The 19648-nt window shown below is 38.1% G+C and overlaps 2 protein-coding genes across 2 annotated transcripts in view; one reads left to right on the top strand and one right to left on the bottom strand.

The window, feature by feature from the left end:
- Kr-h2 (transmembrane protein 33-containing Krueppel homolog 2) overlaps positions 1 to 9074 on the bottom strand; it is a 36259-nt gene extending 27185 nt beyond the window's left edge. Inside the window, exon 1 of the mRNA XM_073967573.1 lies at positions 8742 to 9074. The gene's annotated coding sequence lies outside the window, so the exon portion shown is untranslated. The remainder of the gene's footprint in view (positions 1 to 8741) is intronic.
- Positions 9075 to 9790: 716 nt separating this feature from the next.
- Positions 9791 to 18002, top strand: LOC141392715 (uncharacterized). Its single transcript, XM_073965599.1, has 3 exons — positions 9791 to 10090; positions 10150 to 10361; positions 17868 to 18002. The coding sequence occupies exons 1-2, from the start codon at positions 9863 to 9865 to the stop codon at positions 10228 to 10230; spliced, it is 309 nt and encodes a 102-aa protein (XP_073821700.1). The 5' UTR covers positions 9791 to 9862; the 3' UTR covers positions 10231 to 10361; positions 17868 to 18002.
- Positions 18003 to 19648: the final 1646 nt, after the last annotated feature.

Here is a 19648-nt window from a genome sequence, read left to right as displayed (position 1 = left end):
CAAATTTTAAATACCACATCAAAGCATCTTCAACATTTAAATAGTTTCATAATTATTTGCTTAAAATGGCTTTTGGTATGTGTCTCTCTTCCATTGATGTTGCTACTGAGGCGATTTTCTAATAAAAAAAGTAAAAAAAACATTTGCATAACTCGTTTTAAAAAGATTTCAATACAACAACGACTTGCCGATTGTTTGATATTATTAAAAAAATACCAGAAATACGTGTTGAAATTTTATAAGTAAATGAAAATATAACTCAAATTTATCCATTTATTAGATGCATAATGCAAAAGCTAATGCAAAGTAGAAAGAAGATTTGACTGGATATTATTTTGGTAAACCACAAAAAAAAATCATAATTATCAAAAAAACTAAATAAACAAGAAAAGCCAACATAAAAATGAAATTGAAACTCTGTATTACTATTGTGTTAAAACACGTCTAAAAAAGCAGTAGCAATAAAAAATTGTATTACATGATAAAAAAAAGTGAGAGAAAAAAATTCAAAAACTTGTTATTACGAAGCCAACCATATACGCAACGGTGTTTTTGAACACACATAAGTTAATGGTGTTTGTTTGGCATGATTTGTAACGAGGGTAGAAGAAAAAGTTTGGTTTGGTTGAAAAATGCAAAAATTATAATCAGAAGTGGGAATAGGTGGAAAATAGAGTGTGAGATTGATGTTGTGATGTTTTCTACCATATCTCAATGTAAACCCAATTTAACAGGAAAATGTGTCTTGAACCCTTTATTATGCCACTAATCGGTTGAAACGATAAATCACCCATTCTTCAATTTAATTAATAATTAAAAACAATCAATACTTTATTGTGGGTTACCCATGTGGTGTGGTGTTGGTTGTCGTTTTAGATTTTCATATTATTTTACTCAAAACTGTCTGGGAGCTCTCTTTCAACACTTTGAGAGATCCATGTTCACATGGTGAAGAGGATGATAGAAAAGTAATAATTACCCTTGACTATTACTGCCATGTTTTCGGATTATGTTCTGTCACGTGGGTGGTATTTTTTGTTACTTTTTTCTAGACAAAACATTGAGGTCATACAAATGAAAATCTTGACCTTTTTGTGTGGGTTTTTTTTTTTATAAAAGAAGAAAAGGAGACATCTTTAAGAAAGAAAGAAACATAAGAAAACTACATGATAATCTTATATATTGAAACGTATATAGAAGTACCCTTTCTTTCAGAAAGGGACTATAGAAGCACCCTTTCTTTCAGAAAGGGACTATAGAAGCACCCTTTCTTTCAGAAAGGGACTATAGAAGCACCCTTTCTTTCAGAAAGGCTCTAAAGAAGCACCCTTTCTTTCAGAAAGGCTCTAAAGAAGCACCCTTTCTTTCAGAAAGGGACTATAGAAGCACCCTTTCTTTCAGAAAGGGACTATAGAAGCACCCTTTCTTTCAGAAAGGCTCTAAAGAAGCACCCTTTCTTTCAGAAAGGCTCTAAAGAAGCACCCTTTCTTTCAGAAAGGCTCTAAAGAAGCACCCTTTCTTTCAGAAAGGGACTATAGAAGCACCCTTTCTTTCAGAAAGGGACTATAGAAGCACCCTTTCTTTCAGAAAGGGACTATAGAAGCACCCTTTCTTTCAGAAAGGGACTATAGAAGCACCCTTTCTTTCAGAAAGGGACTATAGAAGCACCCTTTCTTTCAGAAAGGGACTATGGAAGCACCCTTTCTTTCAGAAAGGGACTATAGAAGCACCCTTTTTTTCTTTTAGAAAGGGATTATAGAAGCACCCTTTCTTTCAGAAAGGGACTATAGAAGCACCCTTTCTTTCAGAAAGGGACTATAGAAGCACCCTTTCTTTCAGAAAGGGACTATAGAAGCACCCTTTCTTTCTGAAAGGGACTATAGAAGCACCCTTTCTTTCAGAATGGGACTATAGAAGCACCCTTTTTTTCAGACAAGGACTATAGAAGCACCCTTTCTTTCAGAAAGGGACTATAGAAGCACCCTTTCTTTCAGAAAGGGACTATAGAAGCACCCTTTTTTTCAGACAGGGACTATAGAAGCACCCTTTCTTTCAGAAAGGGACTATAGAAGCACCCTTTCTTTCAGAAAGGGACTATAGAAGCACCCTTTCTTTCAGAAAGGGACTATAGAAGCACCCTTTCTTTCAGAAAGGGACTATAGAAGCACCCTTTCTTTCAGAAAGGGACTATAGAAGCACCCTTTCTTTCAGAAAGGGACTATAGAAGCACCCTTTCTTTCAGAAAGGGACTATAGAAGCACCCTTTCTTTCAGAAAGGGACTATAGAAGCACTCTTTCTTTCAGAAAGGGACTATAGAAGCACCCTTTCTTTCAGAAAGGGACTATAGAAGCACCCTTTCTTTCAGAAAGGGACCATAGAAGCACCCTTTCTTTCAGAAAGGGACCATAGAAGCACCCTTTCTTTCAGAAAGGGACTAAAGAAGCACCCTTTCTTTCAGAAAGGGACTATAGAAGTACCCGTTCTTTCAGAAAGGGACTATAGAAGCACCCTTTTTTCAGACAGGGACTATAGAAGCACCCTTTCTTTCAGAAAGGGACTATAGAAGCACCCTTTCTTTCAGAAAGGGACTATAGAAGCACCCTTTCTTTCAGAGAGGGACTATAGAAGCACCCTTTCTTTCAGAAAGGGACTATAGAAGCACCCTTTCTTTCAGAAAGGGACTATAGAAGCACCCTTTCTTTCAGAAAGGGACTATAGAAGCACCCTTTCTTTCAGAAAGGGACTATAGAAGCACCCTTTCTTTCAGAAAGGGACTATAGAAGCACCCTTTCTTTCAGAAAGGGACTATAGAAGCACCCTTTCTTTCAGAAAGGGACTATAGAAGCACCCTTTCTTTCAGAAAGGGACTATAGAAGCACCCTTTCTTTCAGAAAGGGACTATAGAAGCACCCTTTCTTTCAGAAAGGGACTATAGAAGCACCCTTTCTTTCAGAAAGGGACTATAGAAGCACCCTTTCTTTCAGAAAGGGACTATAGAAGCACCCTTTCTTTCAGAAAGGGACTATAGAAGCACCCTTTCTTTCAGAAAGGGACTATAGAAGCACCCTTTCTTTTAGAAAGGGACTATAGAAGCACCCTTTCTTTCAGAAAGGGACTATAGAAGCACCCTTTCTTTCAGAAAGGGACTATAGAAGCACCCTTTCTTTCAGAAAGGGACTATAGAAGCACCCTATCTTTCAGAAAGGGACTATAGAAGCACCCTTTCTTTCAGAAAGGGACTATAGAAGCACCCTTTCTTTCAGAAAGGGACTATAGAAGCACCCTTTCTTTCAGAAAGGGACTATAGAAGCACCCTTTCTTTCAGAAAGGGACCATAGAAGCACCCTTTCTTTCAGAAAGGGACTAAAGAAGCACCCTTTCTTTCAGAAAGGGACTAAAGAAGCACCCTTTCTTTCAGAAAGGGACTAAAGAAGCACCCTTTCTTTCAGAAAGGGACTATAGAAGTACCCGTTCTTTCAGAAAGGGACTATAGAAGTACCCGTTCTTTCAGAAAGGGACTATAAAAGCACCCTTTTTTTCAGACAGGGACTATAGAAGCACCCTTTCTTTCAGAAAGGGACTATAGAAGCACCCTTTCTTTCAGAAAGGGACTATAGAAGCACCCTTTCTTTCAGAAAGGGACTATAGAAGCACCCTTTCTTTTAGAAAGGGTCTATAGAAGCACCCTTTCTTTTAGAAAGGGTCTATAGAAGCACCCTTTCTTTTAGAAAGGGTCTATAGAAGCACCCTTTCTTTTAGAAAGGGTCTATAGAAGCACCTTTTCTTTTAGAAAAGGTCTATAGAAGCCCCTTTCTTTTAGAAAAGGTCTATAGAAGCCCCTTTTCTTTTAGAAGGGTCTATAGAAGTACCCTTTCTTTTAGAAAGGGTTTAGAGAATCGCCCTTTCTTTTAGAAAGGGTCTATAGAAGCAACCTTTCTTTTAGAAAGGGTCTACAGAAACACCCTTTCTTTTAGAAAGGGTCTATAGAAGCACCCTTTCTTTTAGAAAGGGTCTATAGAAGCACCCTTTCTTTTAGAAAGGCTCTATAGAAGCCCACTTTCTTCAGAAAGGGTCTATAGAAGCCCACTTTCTTTCAGAAATGGTCTATAGAAGCCCCTTTTCTTTGAGAAGGGTCTATAGAAGTACCCTTTCTTTTAGAAAGGGTCTATAGAAGCACCCTTTGTTTTAGAAAGGGTCTATAGAAGCACCCTTTCTTTTAGAAAGGGTCTATAGAAGCACCCTTTTGTAGAAATGGTCTAAAGAAGCACCCTTTCTTTTAGAAAAAGTCTATAGAAGCCCACTTTCTTTCAGAGAGGGCCTACAGAAACCCACTTTCTTTTAGAAAGTCTCTATAGAAGCAACGTTTCTAAAAAAAGGCCTATAGAAGCACCCTTTCTTTAAGAAAGCGTCTATAGCAGCACCCTTTCTCTAAGAAGGCGTCTATAGAATCACCCTTTCTTTCAGAAAGGGTCTATAGAAAACCACTTTCTTTCAGAAAGGGTCTATAATAGAAGACCGCATTATTTCCGAAAGGGTCTGTAGAAGCCCACTTTCTTTAAGAAAGGGCCTATGGAACCCCACTTTCTTTTAGAGTATCTATAGAAGCACCGTTTCTTAAAAATAAGCGTCTATAGTAGCACCCTTTCTTTCAGAAAGGGACTATAGAAGCACCCTTTCTTTCAGAAAGGGACTATAGAAGCACCCTTTCTTTCAGAAGGAGTCTGTAGAAGCACCCTTTCTTTCAGAAAGGGTCTACAGAAACACCCTTTCTTTCAGAAAGGGACTATAGAAGCACCCTTTCTTTCAGAAAGGGACTATAGAAGCACCCTTTCTTTCAGAAAGGGACTATAGAAGCACCCTTTCTTTCAGAAAGGGACTATAGAAGCACCCTTTCTTTCAGAAAGGGACTATAGAAGCACCCTTTCTTTCAGAAAGGGACTATAGAAGCACCCTTTCTTTCAGAAAGGGACTATAGAAGCACCCTTTCTTTAAGAAAGGGACTATAGAAGCACCCTTTCTTTCAGAAAGGGACTATAGAAGCACCCTTTCTTTCAGAGAGGGCCTACAGAAACCCACTTTCTTTTAGAAAGTTTCTATAGAAGCAACGTTTCTAAAAAAAGGCCTATAGAAGCACCCTTTCTTTCAGAAAGGGACTATAGAAGCACCCTTTCATTCAGAAAGGGACTATAGAAGCACCCTTTCTTTAAGAAACGGACTACAGAAGCACCATTTCTTTCAGAAAGAGACTATAAAAGCACCATGTATTTCAGAAAGAGACTATAGAAGCACCCTTTCTTTCAGAAAGGGACTATAGAAGCACCCTTTCTTTCAGAAAGAGACTATAAAAGCACCATTTCTTTCAGAAAGAGACTATAAAAGCACCCTTTCTTTCAGAAAGGGACTATAGAAGCACCCTTTCTTTCAGAAAGGGACTATAGAAGCACCCTTTCAGAAAGGGTCTATAGAAGCCCACTTTCTTTCAGAAATGGTCTATAGAAGCCCCTTTTCTTTTAGAAAGGGTCTGTAGAAGCACCCTTTCTTTCAGAAAGGGTCTATAGAAAACCACTTTCTTTCAGAAAGGGTCTATAATAGAAGACCGCATTATTTCCGAAAGGGTCTATAGAAGCCCACTTTCTTTAAGAAAGGGCCTATGGAACCCCACTTTCTTTTAGAGTCTCTATAGAAGCACCGTTTCTTAAAAATAAGCGTCTATAGAAGCACCCTTTTTCAGAAGGAGTCTGTAGAAGCACCCTTTCTTTCAGAAAGGTTCCATAGAAGCACCATTTCTTTAAGACAGCGTCAATAGAAGAACCCTTCCTTTCATAAAGTGTCTTTATGAGCATAAAGGATCTATAGAAGTGCTCTTTTTTCAGAAAGGTTCCAAAGAACCACTTGGACTGCTGAACATATTGGTCGATAATGTCCTCATTCCGACCAATAACTACCCTAAGATAGGCATAAGACGAGCTGGCCAACTATGATCGGATCGAAATGAAATTTTTATCACAGGTAGATCTCGTCACCCTGATCACAAATATATATAACATTTGTTGCGGAAGTCCATACTTCCCGAGATATGGGCCTTTAAAGTTCTAAAAATTCCTTTGTTAAAGGACATCTGATAAGAGAAAATTTTTAAATTAAAAAAAGTTGTTCCCGTGCCCTAGATTTGCACCTGTCCATAGGAGAAAGTCTTAAATCGCCGGCCAAAGGCCGGCTACTTAGAAAATACAATTTAAAAAAAATTTTTTTTTTTTTTTGAGCATAGTGCGTCAACTCAACTTGTTCCCTTAGATATTGTTGTTGTAACAGCAGGAAGCCTACGCAGAAGCATAGGTTTCATGCTGGGTTGGCGGCCGCTGTCGGCATAAATTGCTGGCCGACACCACAAGAGATGCTGACAAAGAAACCTTGGTGACCTCTTATAAAGTAATAGGCCGGTCTGTGTTCAGCTACGTCGTGGAAGAATATTCAAAACTGCCAGAATGCAAACCTTATAACTGCAACATGGTGCCTCCTCATGATACCAGGGTAACAACTGAGAAGCCAACGATTTTAACTTTTCATCAGCACAAAAAGATGTTGTCGATGCAGTACCTTTTAGAATGTTACCGCCGTGAGCACTCCTACCACAATCTATTGCACATCAGGAGAGACCTTCATGATTTAGTGAGAGAGCTCCAAACGTAGAAACGGGAACATCTACAGTACAGAGATACAGTGTGAATGCCGTACTTGTGACCACCCGGATCGTTTTGATTTTTTTTCTGAAATTACTGATGAGCACGATAGCTTACGAAATGGGCATCCGATTTGGCAGAAATTTTGTACATAGTAAATTTTCTTCCAAGCGTAGCTAAAGCACCAAGAAGGTCTATCTCGTACAACTCCCTCACAAAAGTTCAATATTTAGGTTTAAGTGTAGTCTGAGGTCTGCTCGAGAATCATTTCGAAATTTTCATCGAAGGTGGAACTTGCGATATAATTTTCCTAACGTAATGGTCCAAAAGCTTTAAGTCCCACGACGACCTAAAACTAAAATGGTTGTTTCAACAAGCTATTGAAAAGAATGGCTTCCAAAATTCCAAGGTGAACTATGGCGGTCCATTCAGCACTTTTGCACTTTATTGTTGTTTAAGACCACTTTTCGGATCGTGTTGAAATTTTCATAGCAGGTAGTCAGTCGTTGTTATCTTGACTATATTATCAATATATTTTTTTCTAGGAGAAGTCAATACTTCCTGAAATACGGGCCGCAAAATTTACCTATATTTACCTATCAGAAAGAAAAGGCCGACATCCGGTAAAACATGTACAGCAATCCTGGCTAACTGTGGTCAAAAGTTGGCTAAAGTTAAATAAACAAAAAAATTAAATGTTCGTGAATCCAAAAAATGCAAAACATAATAGATCCAATTGTACAATTGGTTTCTTGAATAAGATTGTAATCCTAGTGGACCTAGGTATAATATTGAAAAGTACAAAAGATCGAAAGAAGAACTTGTTTTGTAAATAAAATAATGAATTTTAAAAATTCTCATTTGTTTTGAAATATCGCATTTTTCATTATCTTCCCATTCAACACGATTCCCTTAATTATATATTCTTTCTACTTGAAGTGGCTGTCACAAGACTATAATTTTTAAACAGTTCATTGCTTGAAATATTTTAAGCTTTTACAACATCAACATTGCATGCGTGATCTCCAGAGTGGAAATCTCATTTAAATAACTGGATTCAAAATCAAATACAAAACTTCCAAAGTTCATACAGTTTAATGTTGCTACTGTTAAAAAGACGACGACAAAAACAACACTGGGATTAATTAAATTACATTAATGCAGTGGTAATGAACGATGGATGGGGAATATTGCAACAACAAACACAATTGGGTACTATCATGAGGGCCTCCCTTACACTACAACACACGGAAATAACAATTGTTTAATTGAAAAAATAAAAACACTAAACATTTTCTAAGGCAGAAAGAAGTAGCAACACACATGATGACTTCCCCAAAATTGACATCAAAAATTATAACGATATTCATTTTTTTAATAAAAAAAGTTTCACAAGAATATATGGATGGGGGTTCAATGACCTGTTTACATTTATGTATGAGATCAGTGATTTCACTTTTTTGCATAGCCCCAACATGACAAAGGGGGGATATCTTAAGACAACGGGTATTGGGGCATCGTGTCATCCTAAGAAAATAGTAGATTGACTCATTAAAAAACAACGTCACAATATTCAAAAATTTAACCTCAATTTTTATGCTACCTCTATTTTGGGTTGTTTACTGCTCTTCACACAACAGCAACTAACGACTGGGCAGTGTTAAAAAGTTTTCCAAAATCGAAAGCAGAAATAGGGGGGTTTTGTGTTTATGTTGTTTTTGTTTTCCCCCTCGCTGCACAGAAAGACAAGTGACCCAAATTGATTTTAATCTTGTTTTCCTTTTTTACACTGAATGGGACAGACCAGACACATTATTTTATTTACATTGTAAAATGCAGTTTACAACATTCCTCGAGAGTTTTATTAAACGAAGGTACTATTTTTTATATGTAGGTATTCAACACAATACTCTAAAATTATGAATATGATAGACTGCTGGCCACAATCCATTACCCGATCACTTGCTCAAAAATGACCAACGAACAAGTTTTTCATTTCACTATGGACTTTAATCTTTGAAATGGAAAGTTTATGTTAACAATTTCATTTAATTACTTACATTTTTCTGCTCTATTGATTTTATATAGAAAATTGTTTAAACTTTAGCTCTATATGATGCACTACGTAAATGAAAGTAGAAAAATTAATTTATCTACGTCCGCGAGAAAACGAAAGCTAATATTTACGCACACAACACACGTCAGTGTCAGAATAGGGTACGCTAGTTATGGACAGTGCCAGGTGGTCAGCTGTTTACAATTGATTTTTTACAATAAAAGAAAGAAAAATGGTTAAAAATACCTGAAGAAGCTATAAATATACATAGAAATTGTTTTATTTTTATAAATATTTGTTAATTTGTGTCTAAAAACTAAAATAACACAATTTATGTATCGATCTTGTATACCCTAACTGAAATCATTCACAATAGAGTAAAACGTAATAAGGGTGTCGGGCCACAATACAATTTTTGATGACGTTTTTTCGTGGAAGTCTGCCCCATAGTTATTTCACTCCAAAAAAACGAAAGAAAATGCAAAATAAAACGGCCTGGAGCTCAATTTCGTTTCTATGAAAATGTGAAATGAAAACATTTATAAAAGAAAAAAACTGTCAAATGCAAAAAAATATAAAGGAAATATTTTTCATATCAAATGTTCATAGAACAAGAATCCAGCCCCTGTATTAGAACCGGCAAAGTATCGATATTCCCAATATAAAGCGGGGTACACACGATCAGTTTTGACAGTAGATTTCGGAAATATCGGTAAATGTCAAACTGTCCAGCAACCACAAAATATTTTGTGGTTGCCTGATGACTGACAAAAATTAGCGGCCACACTGGCAAGCAACCGATTATTTGAGCAAAACTGACAGTCAAAATTGATCGCGTGTACCTCACTTTATTTCAATGAATTTTAAGTTATTACGATAATATCGATGGACAAAACTATAGCTTCGTTCCCGTACTTTCTAATAGTAAAACTCGTAAAAGAGAGAACTGTAAACTATACTGAAGTTAGTCGAGAGGCAGAACGTCGGTCTTCAGATGGAGAACTGGAGAATTCTCAGCTCCTATCCGAAGAACGGCGGTCTTGTCATTCGCTTTGCAACGGATGTTAGCGGGGAAGCCTATTTACGTAGTCGAGAGGGGTTGCTTAACTTTGGATTGGGAAGGTTATGCTTCAAAATCCCAACAAAGCAACAGTAGGAGGTAGGCGACAGCAGCTCAGTGTGGTGCAGATTAATCTGCATCATTGTAAAGCTGCTGCTACCGAACTCCTACTTACTCTCTCGACTTCCAAGATTGATATTGCTCTAGTCCAGGAGCCTTATTTATACAATAATAAGGTTGCTGGACTGAGTAATAACAACTATACTGTCCTCGCTGCCTCGAACGGAGACAAGGTGAGAACATGTGTAGTCGCAAAAAAGAACCTAAAACTAATGCTTCTCTCTAATTTCAGCAGAGGAGATATCACCACTATAAGGATGGACAGAGGGCATGGAAAACCCTTTATAATGGCCTCTGTCTACATGCCCTATGAAGCCCCCGACCCACCCGGCGGTATCGTAAATAATCTAATGGACGAAATGGGGAGCACAGGCCACATCATTCTTGGATGCGATGCAAATGCTCATCACTTCCATTGGGGAAGCAGCGATACCAACACTAGAGGTGAGTCAATTTTTAAATTTATTTTGCAACATAAGCTCTGTTCCAGAACTAAAAAGTTTTTACAATTTTTACCACTTTTACACATTTTGCGTTCCCATACACAAAATTTATATGAAAATCGTTTACGACTTTTACAACTTTTACGACTTTTACCACTTTATAAAGTATGGGAACAGGCCAATAATTTAAGAATTTGCAATAGGGGCACCACACCCACTTTCCAAAATAGAGTTAGAGGCGAAGTAACCCTGCGTTTACACATGACAGGACAGTTAAATACATGTATTGATTGTCAAAAACCCAAAACTTGCCTGTGTGACGTAGGCGTCCAGACAACTGCTAAAACAGTTGCAAAATTATTAATGAAAATCGTCGATTTATTTTTGTTTTCCGTTCATATATTCTGTTTTTGTTCATGTTCTTTTGTTTTCAACACATTTCAATTATTATCTCACCCTTTTTTACAAAAAAATGTCAAAAATTTGTTAACCCTACTGTCTCTGAAAAAATGATGGACAGCTGGAAGCCAGCCGACAAATGTATGTATGTGTTAGTAAATCAGAGTTGTATTTGAAGACAAATTGTCTGGTGTAAACGCCTAGTTATTGACATCACCCTAACCAATTTGGAAGACTCCGAAGTTATGGACTGGAAGGTATCCGAAAAGTGCTCTTTCTCAGATCACAAGATGATACTCTTCAAAGTCCCCATAAGTTCGGAGAAACAAAAACCATACAGGAATCCCAGGAGGACAGACTGGAACAAGTACAGCTTACAAATGACTTCGGTGTTAGGCAATTCCCAAAGACTGTCTACATCAAAGGAAGTCGAGGTTGCTGTAAAAGATCTAAGTAAGTCCCTCCTGAGGTGTTACGAGGATTCCTGCCCAATAACCTACCCTGGGAAGAAATCTCAGCCGGTATGGTGGAATAAAGACCTGGCCAGTCTTCGCAAGGCGGCCAGGAAATCATACAACAAAGCCAGCAAATCTTCTCTCAGTACAGATTGGGATACCTACAGGGTTAATTTCAATAAGTACAAGAGTGAAATTAAAAAGGCTAAACAGAGATCTTGGGCTTGCTTCGCTGAGTCTATAGAAGGAGTAAACGAAGGTGCCAGGTTTCGTAAGATTCTATCCAAGGATCCCAAACCCATGGGTAGCATCAAACGAGAAAACGGCACGTGGACTAACTCTGGTCTAGAGACTCTAAATCTGCTGTCTGAAGTGCACTTTCCAGGCTGTACAGACCTAGAGAGTGACTCGCTACAAACGAGTCACAATCAGGGCTGCACGGCACAGGACGAGCAACTGATTGACAGCTTAACTAGCATCCCAAGAATAAAATGGGCGATAGACAGCTTCCAACCCTATAAGTCTCCTGGACCGGATGGCATTATCCCGGCTATGTTGCAGAATGCAGCTGACTCGGTACTGGCAACCATAAAGGAAATTTACAGGGCCTGCCTGCGTCTGTCGTACATACCTAACTCATGGAAGGAGGTAACGGTGACTTACATTCCCAAAGCTGGGAAGCCTAGTCACACACTACCTAAAGACTATATACCTATTAGTCTTTCTTCCTTCGTCCTTAAAACTCTAGAGAGACTACTCGACCACGACATACGGTCTCATCTAGATTCCAATACTATAAGCAACTCGCAGCACGCCTATATTAAAGGCAAGTCGGTGGACACCGCCTTACACGAGGTGGTTGGATATATTGAGAGGAATATGGAGGGTTCGTGCTTCACACTTGCAGCCTTCCTCAATATTGAGGGAGCCTTCAACAATATGAAGCTGGAATCCATTTAGGGTGTCCAAAACCGAAACCGGTTAACCGGTTTTGAGTTACAAAACCGAAACCGGTTTTCGCCAAAAACGTCATTTTCGGTTAACCGAAAAACCCGGTTTTTTGTGTCGGTTAACCGGTTTTAAAAAAGTAGTAATATTTTTAAAATTTCATTACAATTGTATTCTTGAAAGTAAACTAAACTTAACTAGCAAAAGGAACGGCTAAATTATAAATGTCAGATACCTTTAAACTTCAAATTATTTTTTGTAAAATGGCACAACTTCAATATAGTTCAATTGAACGATCTATGAAAAAACTGCGTATACGTAATATCACACGTTTGTTTGAATGACGTAATTCATACGTTTTTGAATTATTACATTAAACTAAGAACTTGTCGAATTTAAGGTTGTAAAAGGTAACGATAACAAAGTACATTTTGATTCCGGTACGATAATTTGAGGTTCTCAACGCAAGAAGGAGAATCCAGACTTAATAAAATGTAAATTTAATTCCTTTGGTACAGAATCGTATATTTGTAAGAGCTTTTACTATTCTTAGAGCACAATTTCTGACTTATGTTTGCTGTCTCCACTTTAAGGTTGAATGTTAAATAACAAGGATATTATTGGATAATTATATAATAACGAATTAGTTATACTTAATTTACCCCTTGCCGCACATTTTTTTTTTTATCAAATATTCATCAATTATGAGCAATTTTGTACGTATTTTACAAAATCGGTTTAAACCGGTTAACCGGTTTTGAATATTTTTGAAAACCGAAAACCGGTTTTTGAAAAAACTGAAAATTTCGGTTAACCGAAAACCGTTTTGTTTGGAAAAACCGGTTTTTTGGACACCCTAAATCCATTCATAATTCGCTCACTAACGCAGGAGTTTCCTCTATCCTTGTTAGGTGGGTTGATGAAATGCTGAAGAGCAGAATCATCAACTCCCATCTAGGAGAGAGTTCCGTAAGGAAAAAGGTTTGCAGGGGTACGCCTCAAGGAGGAGTCTTATCACCCCTCCTCTGGCTCCTTGTAATAAACGAAATTCTTGTGAATTTCAACCAACTAAGGACGAAGGTGGTAGCCTATGCTGACGATGTTGTTATCCTTATAAGCGGCAAATTCTTGTCGACCATATCAGACCTTATGCGGCGTGCTTTAGTGCAGCTGTCTAGCTGGGCTCGCACCAATGGACTTGGTGTGAATTGTGATAAACTATGGTCCCACAACATTAACGTAATGAACCAAAATTGTTTGCTGGGAAGTTAAAAACTCCCTAACTTGATTTGATTTTTTGTTATTCCCCGTTGCTGTGTGTGTTCTCCCATCAACTTGTATAGCCAATCGAACACCCCGTCTGTTCGCATTGGCAACGCAGACGGTCTAAGCTTTTAGTTTGCTGAGCCACCCCCACATGCTGGTGTAGCTCAGGGGATGCGTGTCCGCTTCTGAATCGAATGGACCTAAGTTCAATCCACGACGTGATCGAATCATTTTTTTATTTTTTCTTAATATATTTTTTTTCATTCTCTACCCTAACGGTTCTATTGGAGACTTTTTTAGGTACCTTTCTAGGTGTTAGTGAGTACATATAATCAGATCGAATTTTGTGAGATTAATTTAACTTTTCGTTAAATGTTCTCATCTAAAAAATGGATAAAGCAATATCTAGTGGTGAAATCCCACTAAAAATGAGATTGCCCCTCTCCTTGGTTTAAATGTTAGGAGATCTTTCTTTTGCTTTCCTACACCAAACACGAAAACACACATCAATAGTGGAAACAGATTCTTAATAAACTTAGAGTTTTACAATCAGCCTAGAGAAAGCAAAAGTGTAATTAAATCTTTAAATATCATTGCAAACCAAAATCTTTTACACCGAAGTGTATTCTCATTAATTTCAAAATAATATAACCGGTCGCAAATCAAAGGTATTTTTTATTCCTTAAATTTAATAATTTGGCAAAATATGTTTTTCTAACCAAATGTCTTTATGGTTGTTGTGTTAGAAAACTCACAAGAAATACCAAGGAACTGTACCAAAAAAACCGATACTCTAATTGTATAAATTGTAACTAAACTGTGTAAACAAGTGTTTTGCCAAATACTAAGGTAAGGTGTGATCATACATAGTGGAATTCCGTGGCACAATAACTTCTCTTTTTGTCCAATCTAGATCGCTATAACTATCCTCATTTTCGGCCCTCCGATTCTTGAGCCGTAAATGGGGATCCATCTTTTATTCGCAAACAAAAACAAAAAAAAAAAAAAACACCAAAAAGTTGTGCAAAAGCCACCATCAGTCACAGTGATTTCTTAAAATTTGGGAGAATATAAATCGTCTAGAATTGCCTAAGTCCAGCTGTGCATATCGAACAACTTTTCTTTTAATCCATTGTCATTGTGTTGGGACTTAAGGGTTGGCCAAATTTCATCTGTGTAACTATCGGCCATTTTGGAAAAACTTCGGAATCCCACATCCGTAATGCCGAATGTAGAATTACTTGATACGACTAAATTCTCCACATTATAACAGTTTGCATTGGGTTCGGAATTGTGGAATAATTTACAATTAAAAAACCATCAATTAATAAAACTCGGAGACTGTGCGGCGCAACACAAGAACAGCAACGACAGCAGTCTAACCATCCAGTGGGCTAAAAATAGCTACAGTCCATTTCTGATTGGCTGATGATTGTGCGCAGACACTAATGTTTGTTACAGCACAAAAACCTATTTAAAGCCAAAGTCGACAACAGCCGCAATAGCCCAAGTAGTAAGCGGGCGTTGTATCTTATCAACAAGTCAAGGGACCCGAGTTCGATTCCTGACTCCGACGTTATTTAATTACAAATTTAATTTTAGGAAACCAAAAGGTTTTGCCTTATAAGTATAAATAATCATCCAAAACTTAAGCTCCATAAAGTATGCAAACATTTCAAAGCCTTAATAAGTGTCTTAAAATATTTACAGCCTTCATCATTATCCTTCACCCACATACGTACGCTTGTTCATCGAGGCCTCGGCGATCTTCGTAGGAGTGGCTCAAAGGATTGTAGCCAGAAATTAAGAGTGAGTTTTGAGTTATAACAAACCAAATGTGTAAAAAAATAACTTTGAATTATTTGCATATAAATCCTTAAAATTGGTGTCAGCAAAGCGATCTTTAAACCATAATTTCATTTCCTTAAATTTATTCATTTTTTTTTTGAACCCAATAAATTGGGCTAAATGACCCTTTTAACCAAAATTAAATACAGTCAGTCATAATTAAGGTTTATGGTAAAAAGATCCCTTTGTTACATTAATCTTCTTGAGAGCTTATTTAATTCCTATATTTTTTATTATTATCTGTTGGATCCTTCCAACATCATATATTATCCTACTGATTTACAAAATCTCAAACTAAATTCGATTATTATTCTTGGCTTCATTAAACTTATAATTAATTCTGTCTTTTTGAAAGGACAATCTCATTTATAGTACTGTATTTTTATCGAGTGTATGCACCCAAATAACTATTAGATAAAGTCATGAATATTATGAAAATTATACCTTTATCCATTATAACTATTATTATAAATATATTTTCTTGAATTATAATTTTAAAGGATAGTTTTTTTTTTATTAAAATATAATCTGGTTATTACCAAGATGTTCCCTTAATTTGCTATTTTTCTTACTGATGGTGAGGTAAGATAGACAGGTAAATCTGCAAGTATGGGGTCTCCACAAAATTCAAAACCCTTGAGACCATGGTAGGGTGGGTTTAGAGGGTCGGACTCCAATCGTCATCGGGAGTTCCGTTAGTTGCAATCTGAGGTTGATCTTTGTTTTATTTCGCTTTAATCTGATTCAACAGGGGTGCAGTGTTGAATAGATACTTGGTTCATCTACATTTAGTTTCATTTTAGTAATTCGGGAGTCTTAAATAATATTTTTTGTTTATGTGTAGGTTGAATAATTTTGAGAACAGTAAAGACACGGACTCCCCCACCCGACTGATAGCTAGCAGTATTAATGGCTCCCATTAGTCTTTTTGGTCTCGATACAAATACAACACCAATTTCCATCATTCAGGTCCGGCCTGGTACAAACGGTACATTACAGAATCCAACGAAGACCGAGCTCGTACTCTACACGAAGAAGCGCAAAATTCCCGATTTCCCGCTACCAGAGCTGGATGGTGTTGCCCTAAAACTCTCATCAGAAGCCAAATACCTCGGTGTTATCCTGGACCAACGCTTAAATTGGAAAAGGAATACTGAGGAGAGGGTTAAGAGAGGTTTTATGGCACTCTATTCCTGTAAGAACTCCATTGGTAAAAGTTGGGGTCTCAAACCAAAGATCATACACTGGTTGTATGATACCGTGGTTCTCCCAATTCTTACCTATGGTGGGCTTGTCTGGTGGCATGCACTCGGGAACAGTGCACTTCTGTCCAAAGTATCTAGTGTTCAAAGAGCTGCATCTCTGCTAATCTCTGGTGCCATTAGAAGTACACCTCAAGCTGCACTGAATGTGATACTGGATCTCCAACCTCTGGACATTACTATCAACTTTCAGGCGGCGAGGACGGCTTTCAGGCTTAGAGAGGCAGGTATGTGGCAGTGTTCACGATTTGGACATGCAAAGGTCCTTTTCCCCTTCACCGATTTAGTTGAGTCCAGTGGACCCGATCACATCAGTGATTATATACCCACTGTGCTCAACTTCAACCAAATTAATGTCACAATCCCAAGCAGAGATGCCTGGTCTAGTGGTAGCCCTCCTCTTAGCGGTCTGGCCATCTACACAGACGGTTCAAAGATGGAGGCTGGCACAGGTGCCGGGGTCTTCTGCGAAAACCCACAAATTAAGCAATCCTTCAAACTCAACGATAACTGCAGCGTCTTTCAGGCAGAGATTTTTGCAATTAGGAAAGCAGCGGAGATGATCAAAGAACTTGGGAGTGTCCTTAAAGGACCGGTGACTGTTTTTGTCGATAGTCAAGCGGCCCTTAAGGCCCTCAAGTCATGGACCATAAACTCAAAAGCTATCCTCGATTGCAAAAACGCTCTGCTTGAAGTACGCGACTTCGTTGATCTTTGCTGGGTTCCAGGACACAGTGATATAAAGGGAAACGAAGAGGCGGATGAACTAGCACGGGGTGGCTCTCAATCGACTGACTTACCAGTTGAGTCATCTATCAGACCACCAAAGTGCTACTACATCCGGAAACTTCGCGGTTACTTCCTTGAGAAGGCGGGGCAAAGATGGCAAATGGAAACTGGCTGTAAAGTATCCAAGGCAATCTGGCCCAGCTATTCTCAAAATAGAACCAACTCTCTTTTCTCACTAAATAAGTTAGAGATAAAGACCACTGTAGGTCTCATTACCGGTCACAACATGGTCAGGTCCCTAACTTTTAGATGGGACAACAGTGGTGTAGACTACTGTAGGCTATGTCAAGATCCGGAAGAAACAGAGACGGTCGAACATCTACTATGTAGATGCCCCTCGTTACTCACGAGGAGACATCGATTCTTCGGTAGATATGAGATAAATACTCTGACTTTCTTCTCCGACATAGACCCCATCTACTTGTACCAATTTGCCAGAAATCTCACATGGCTGGCAAACAAAACTAATTAATCATTGTTTTTTCTCTCTCCTTCACACATGGGGATAGAAATCGGCTCAACACTGAACAACACCCTCAGCGGCAATACACCCACATCACATTCACTACATCAACAACTTTGCCACAATCACAGCAGTCGCGCAACCATATCCATTACTCACCACACCCATCACACCAAGCCACTTTACATCAACAAAGCGACAATAGCCCAACCACCTCACATTACTTCAGAATAAACCAGTCACCAGTTTCAACACCCACCTTATAAATCAGCATCCATCATCATCACATCCAACCCATCTAAACTTATATCCACCATCACAACCTCAGCAACAACCTATAAACTCACATCCATCATCACAGCATCACCTACACACTCAACTTCACAACAAATCCGCAATAATCCAGCATCTATCATCATTACATATAGTCCAACTACAACACACAGTTTCTTTAAGGATGATCACAATGGACCTCAAGGTCTCCGAGTGAAGTAGCTGCCAACAACGGTAGCTGCGCGTCCTAAAACCAAACCAAACTATGTTTTTTCACACAAAAGTTTTTTGAAATAGTTCGGGAACGGAGAAATGGAAAATACGTCAAAAAAACTGGAACAAATGTCAAAGTCGGCGTATCAGGCAATCAGACGCTGTCACCCATGTTACTATTTTTTACACACTCAAATTTATCGAGTAAAAAGTTTTTAAAGAGACCGCCATTCAGCGCAGTTTTTGTTTAAAGAGAAGAGAGGTTTTTCGGGTAAAATGTGTAAAAGTCGTAAAAGATGTAAAAACTTTTTAGTTCTGGAACAAAGATTATATGTCGATATTGCATTTTTAAAAAATTATCGATAGTGTCATAGATTTTTGCCAGCTCTACCCAGTATAACATTGTTCCACAACATCCCATACGGGACAAGGGAGACTTCTCTCATATCAATGAGTGCACCCCGATTCATATTTAGCTCAATGATATGGGACCTACTGTTTATCGCTGAAACAAGGCTGAAACACTCAGGAAATGTCGCCAACATTACTGAGGGGTATTTTGCCACCATTGAAAAATGTTTGATGTTGCTTGGCCGAGGAATCAAACCCCCGACCTTCTGCGTGCAAGGCGGGCGTGCATACCCTTGCACCACGGTGGCACCCAATCTACCTACCCAGTATGCTTCATACGAATATTGCCCCTCGTCACACGACAATAGTTTTAACGCTAGAATATAGTTTCATAAAAGACATTTCATTTAAATATGCGTTCTTAAGTCCCGGGCCACACTAGTGTAATTTCAATGAAAGAAAAACACACGGTTCCATTTGTTCTGCAATTTTGCTTTGTTGCAATATTCGTATGAAAGAAACAGACCGTTTTATATTACATTTTCTTTTACTTTCATGTCAAAATTTCAGTGAAATTACTCTTAGTCCCGGTCCACACTAGCGTGAATTTCATTAAAAAATTTCATGAAATTAGGTGTTTTTAAATCGAATTCCCTACTAAACAATTTTATGATTTTACTCTACTGTGGAAGTCGATCTAGAGACGCATAATTTCATATCAAAATTTCAGTGAAATTACTGCAGTGTGGCCCGGGACTTAGTGTGTTCCGGGACTAAGGTAGAAACACGATGAAATACGCCGCTTTTTCACGCTCAGTTTCATATAAAAGATTAAAGGCCAAGTACTGTCTAATTCAAATGCTGCCTAATTCATTTGAATTAGGTAGTACTTGGCCTTTAGTCTTTTACATGAAACTGAGCTTGAAAAGCGGTGTATTTCATTGTGTTTCTACCTTAAGTCCCAGCCATGGCATAATAGCTGTGTTCTTTTACTTACCTGAGATTACCATTTTGACCATTT

The sequence above is a fragment of the Musca autumnalis genome, unplaced genomic scaffold (assembly GCF_047663935.1).
Source record: "Musca autumnalis isolate F117 unplaced genomic scaffold, ASM4766393v1 scaffold_2, whole genome shotgun sequence".
NCBI lineage: Eukaryota > Metazoa > Arthropoda > Insecta > Diptera > Muscidae > Musca > Musca autumnalis.
Note: the sequence above shows the minus strand (reverse complement) of the source record. Positions and strands in the feature narration are given on the sequence as shown.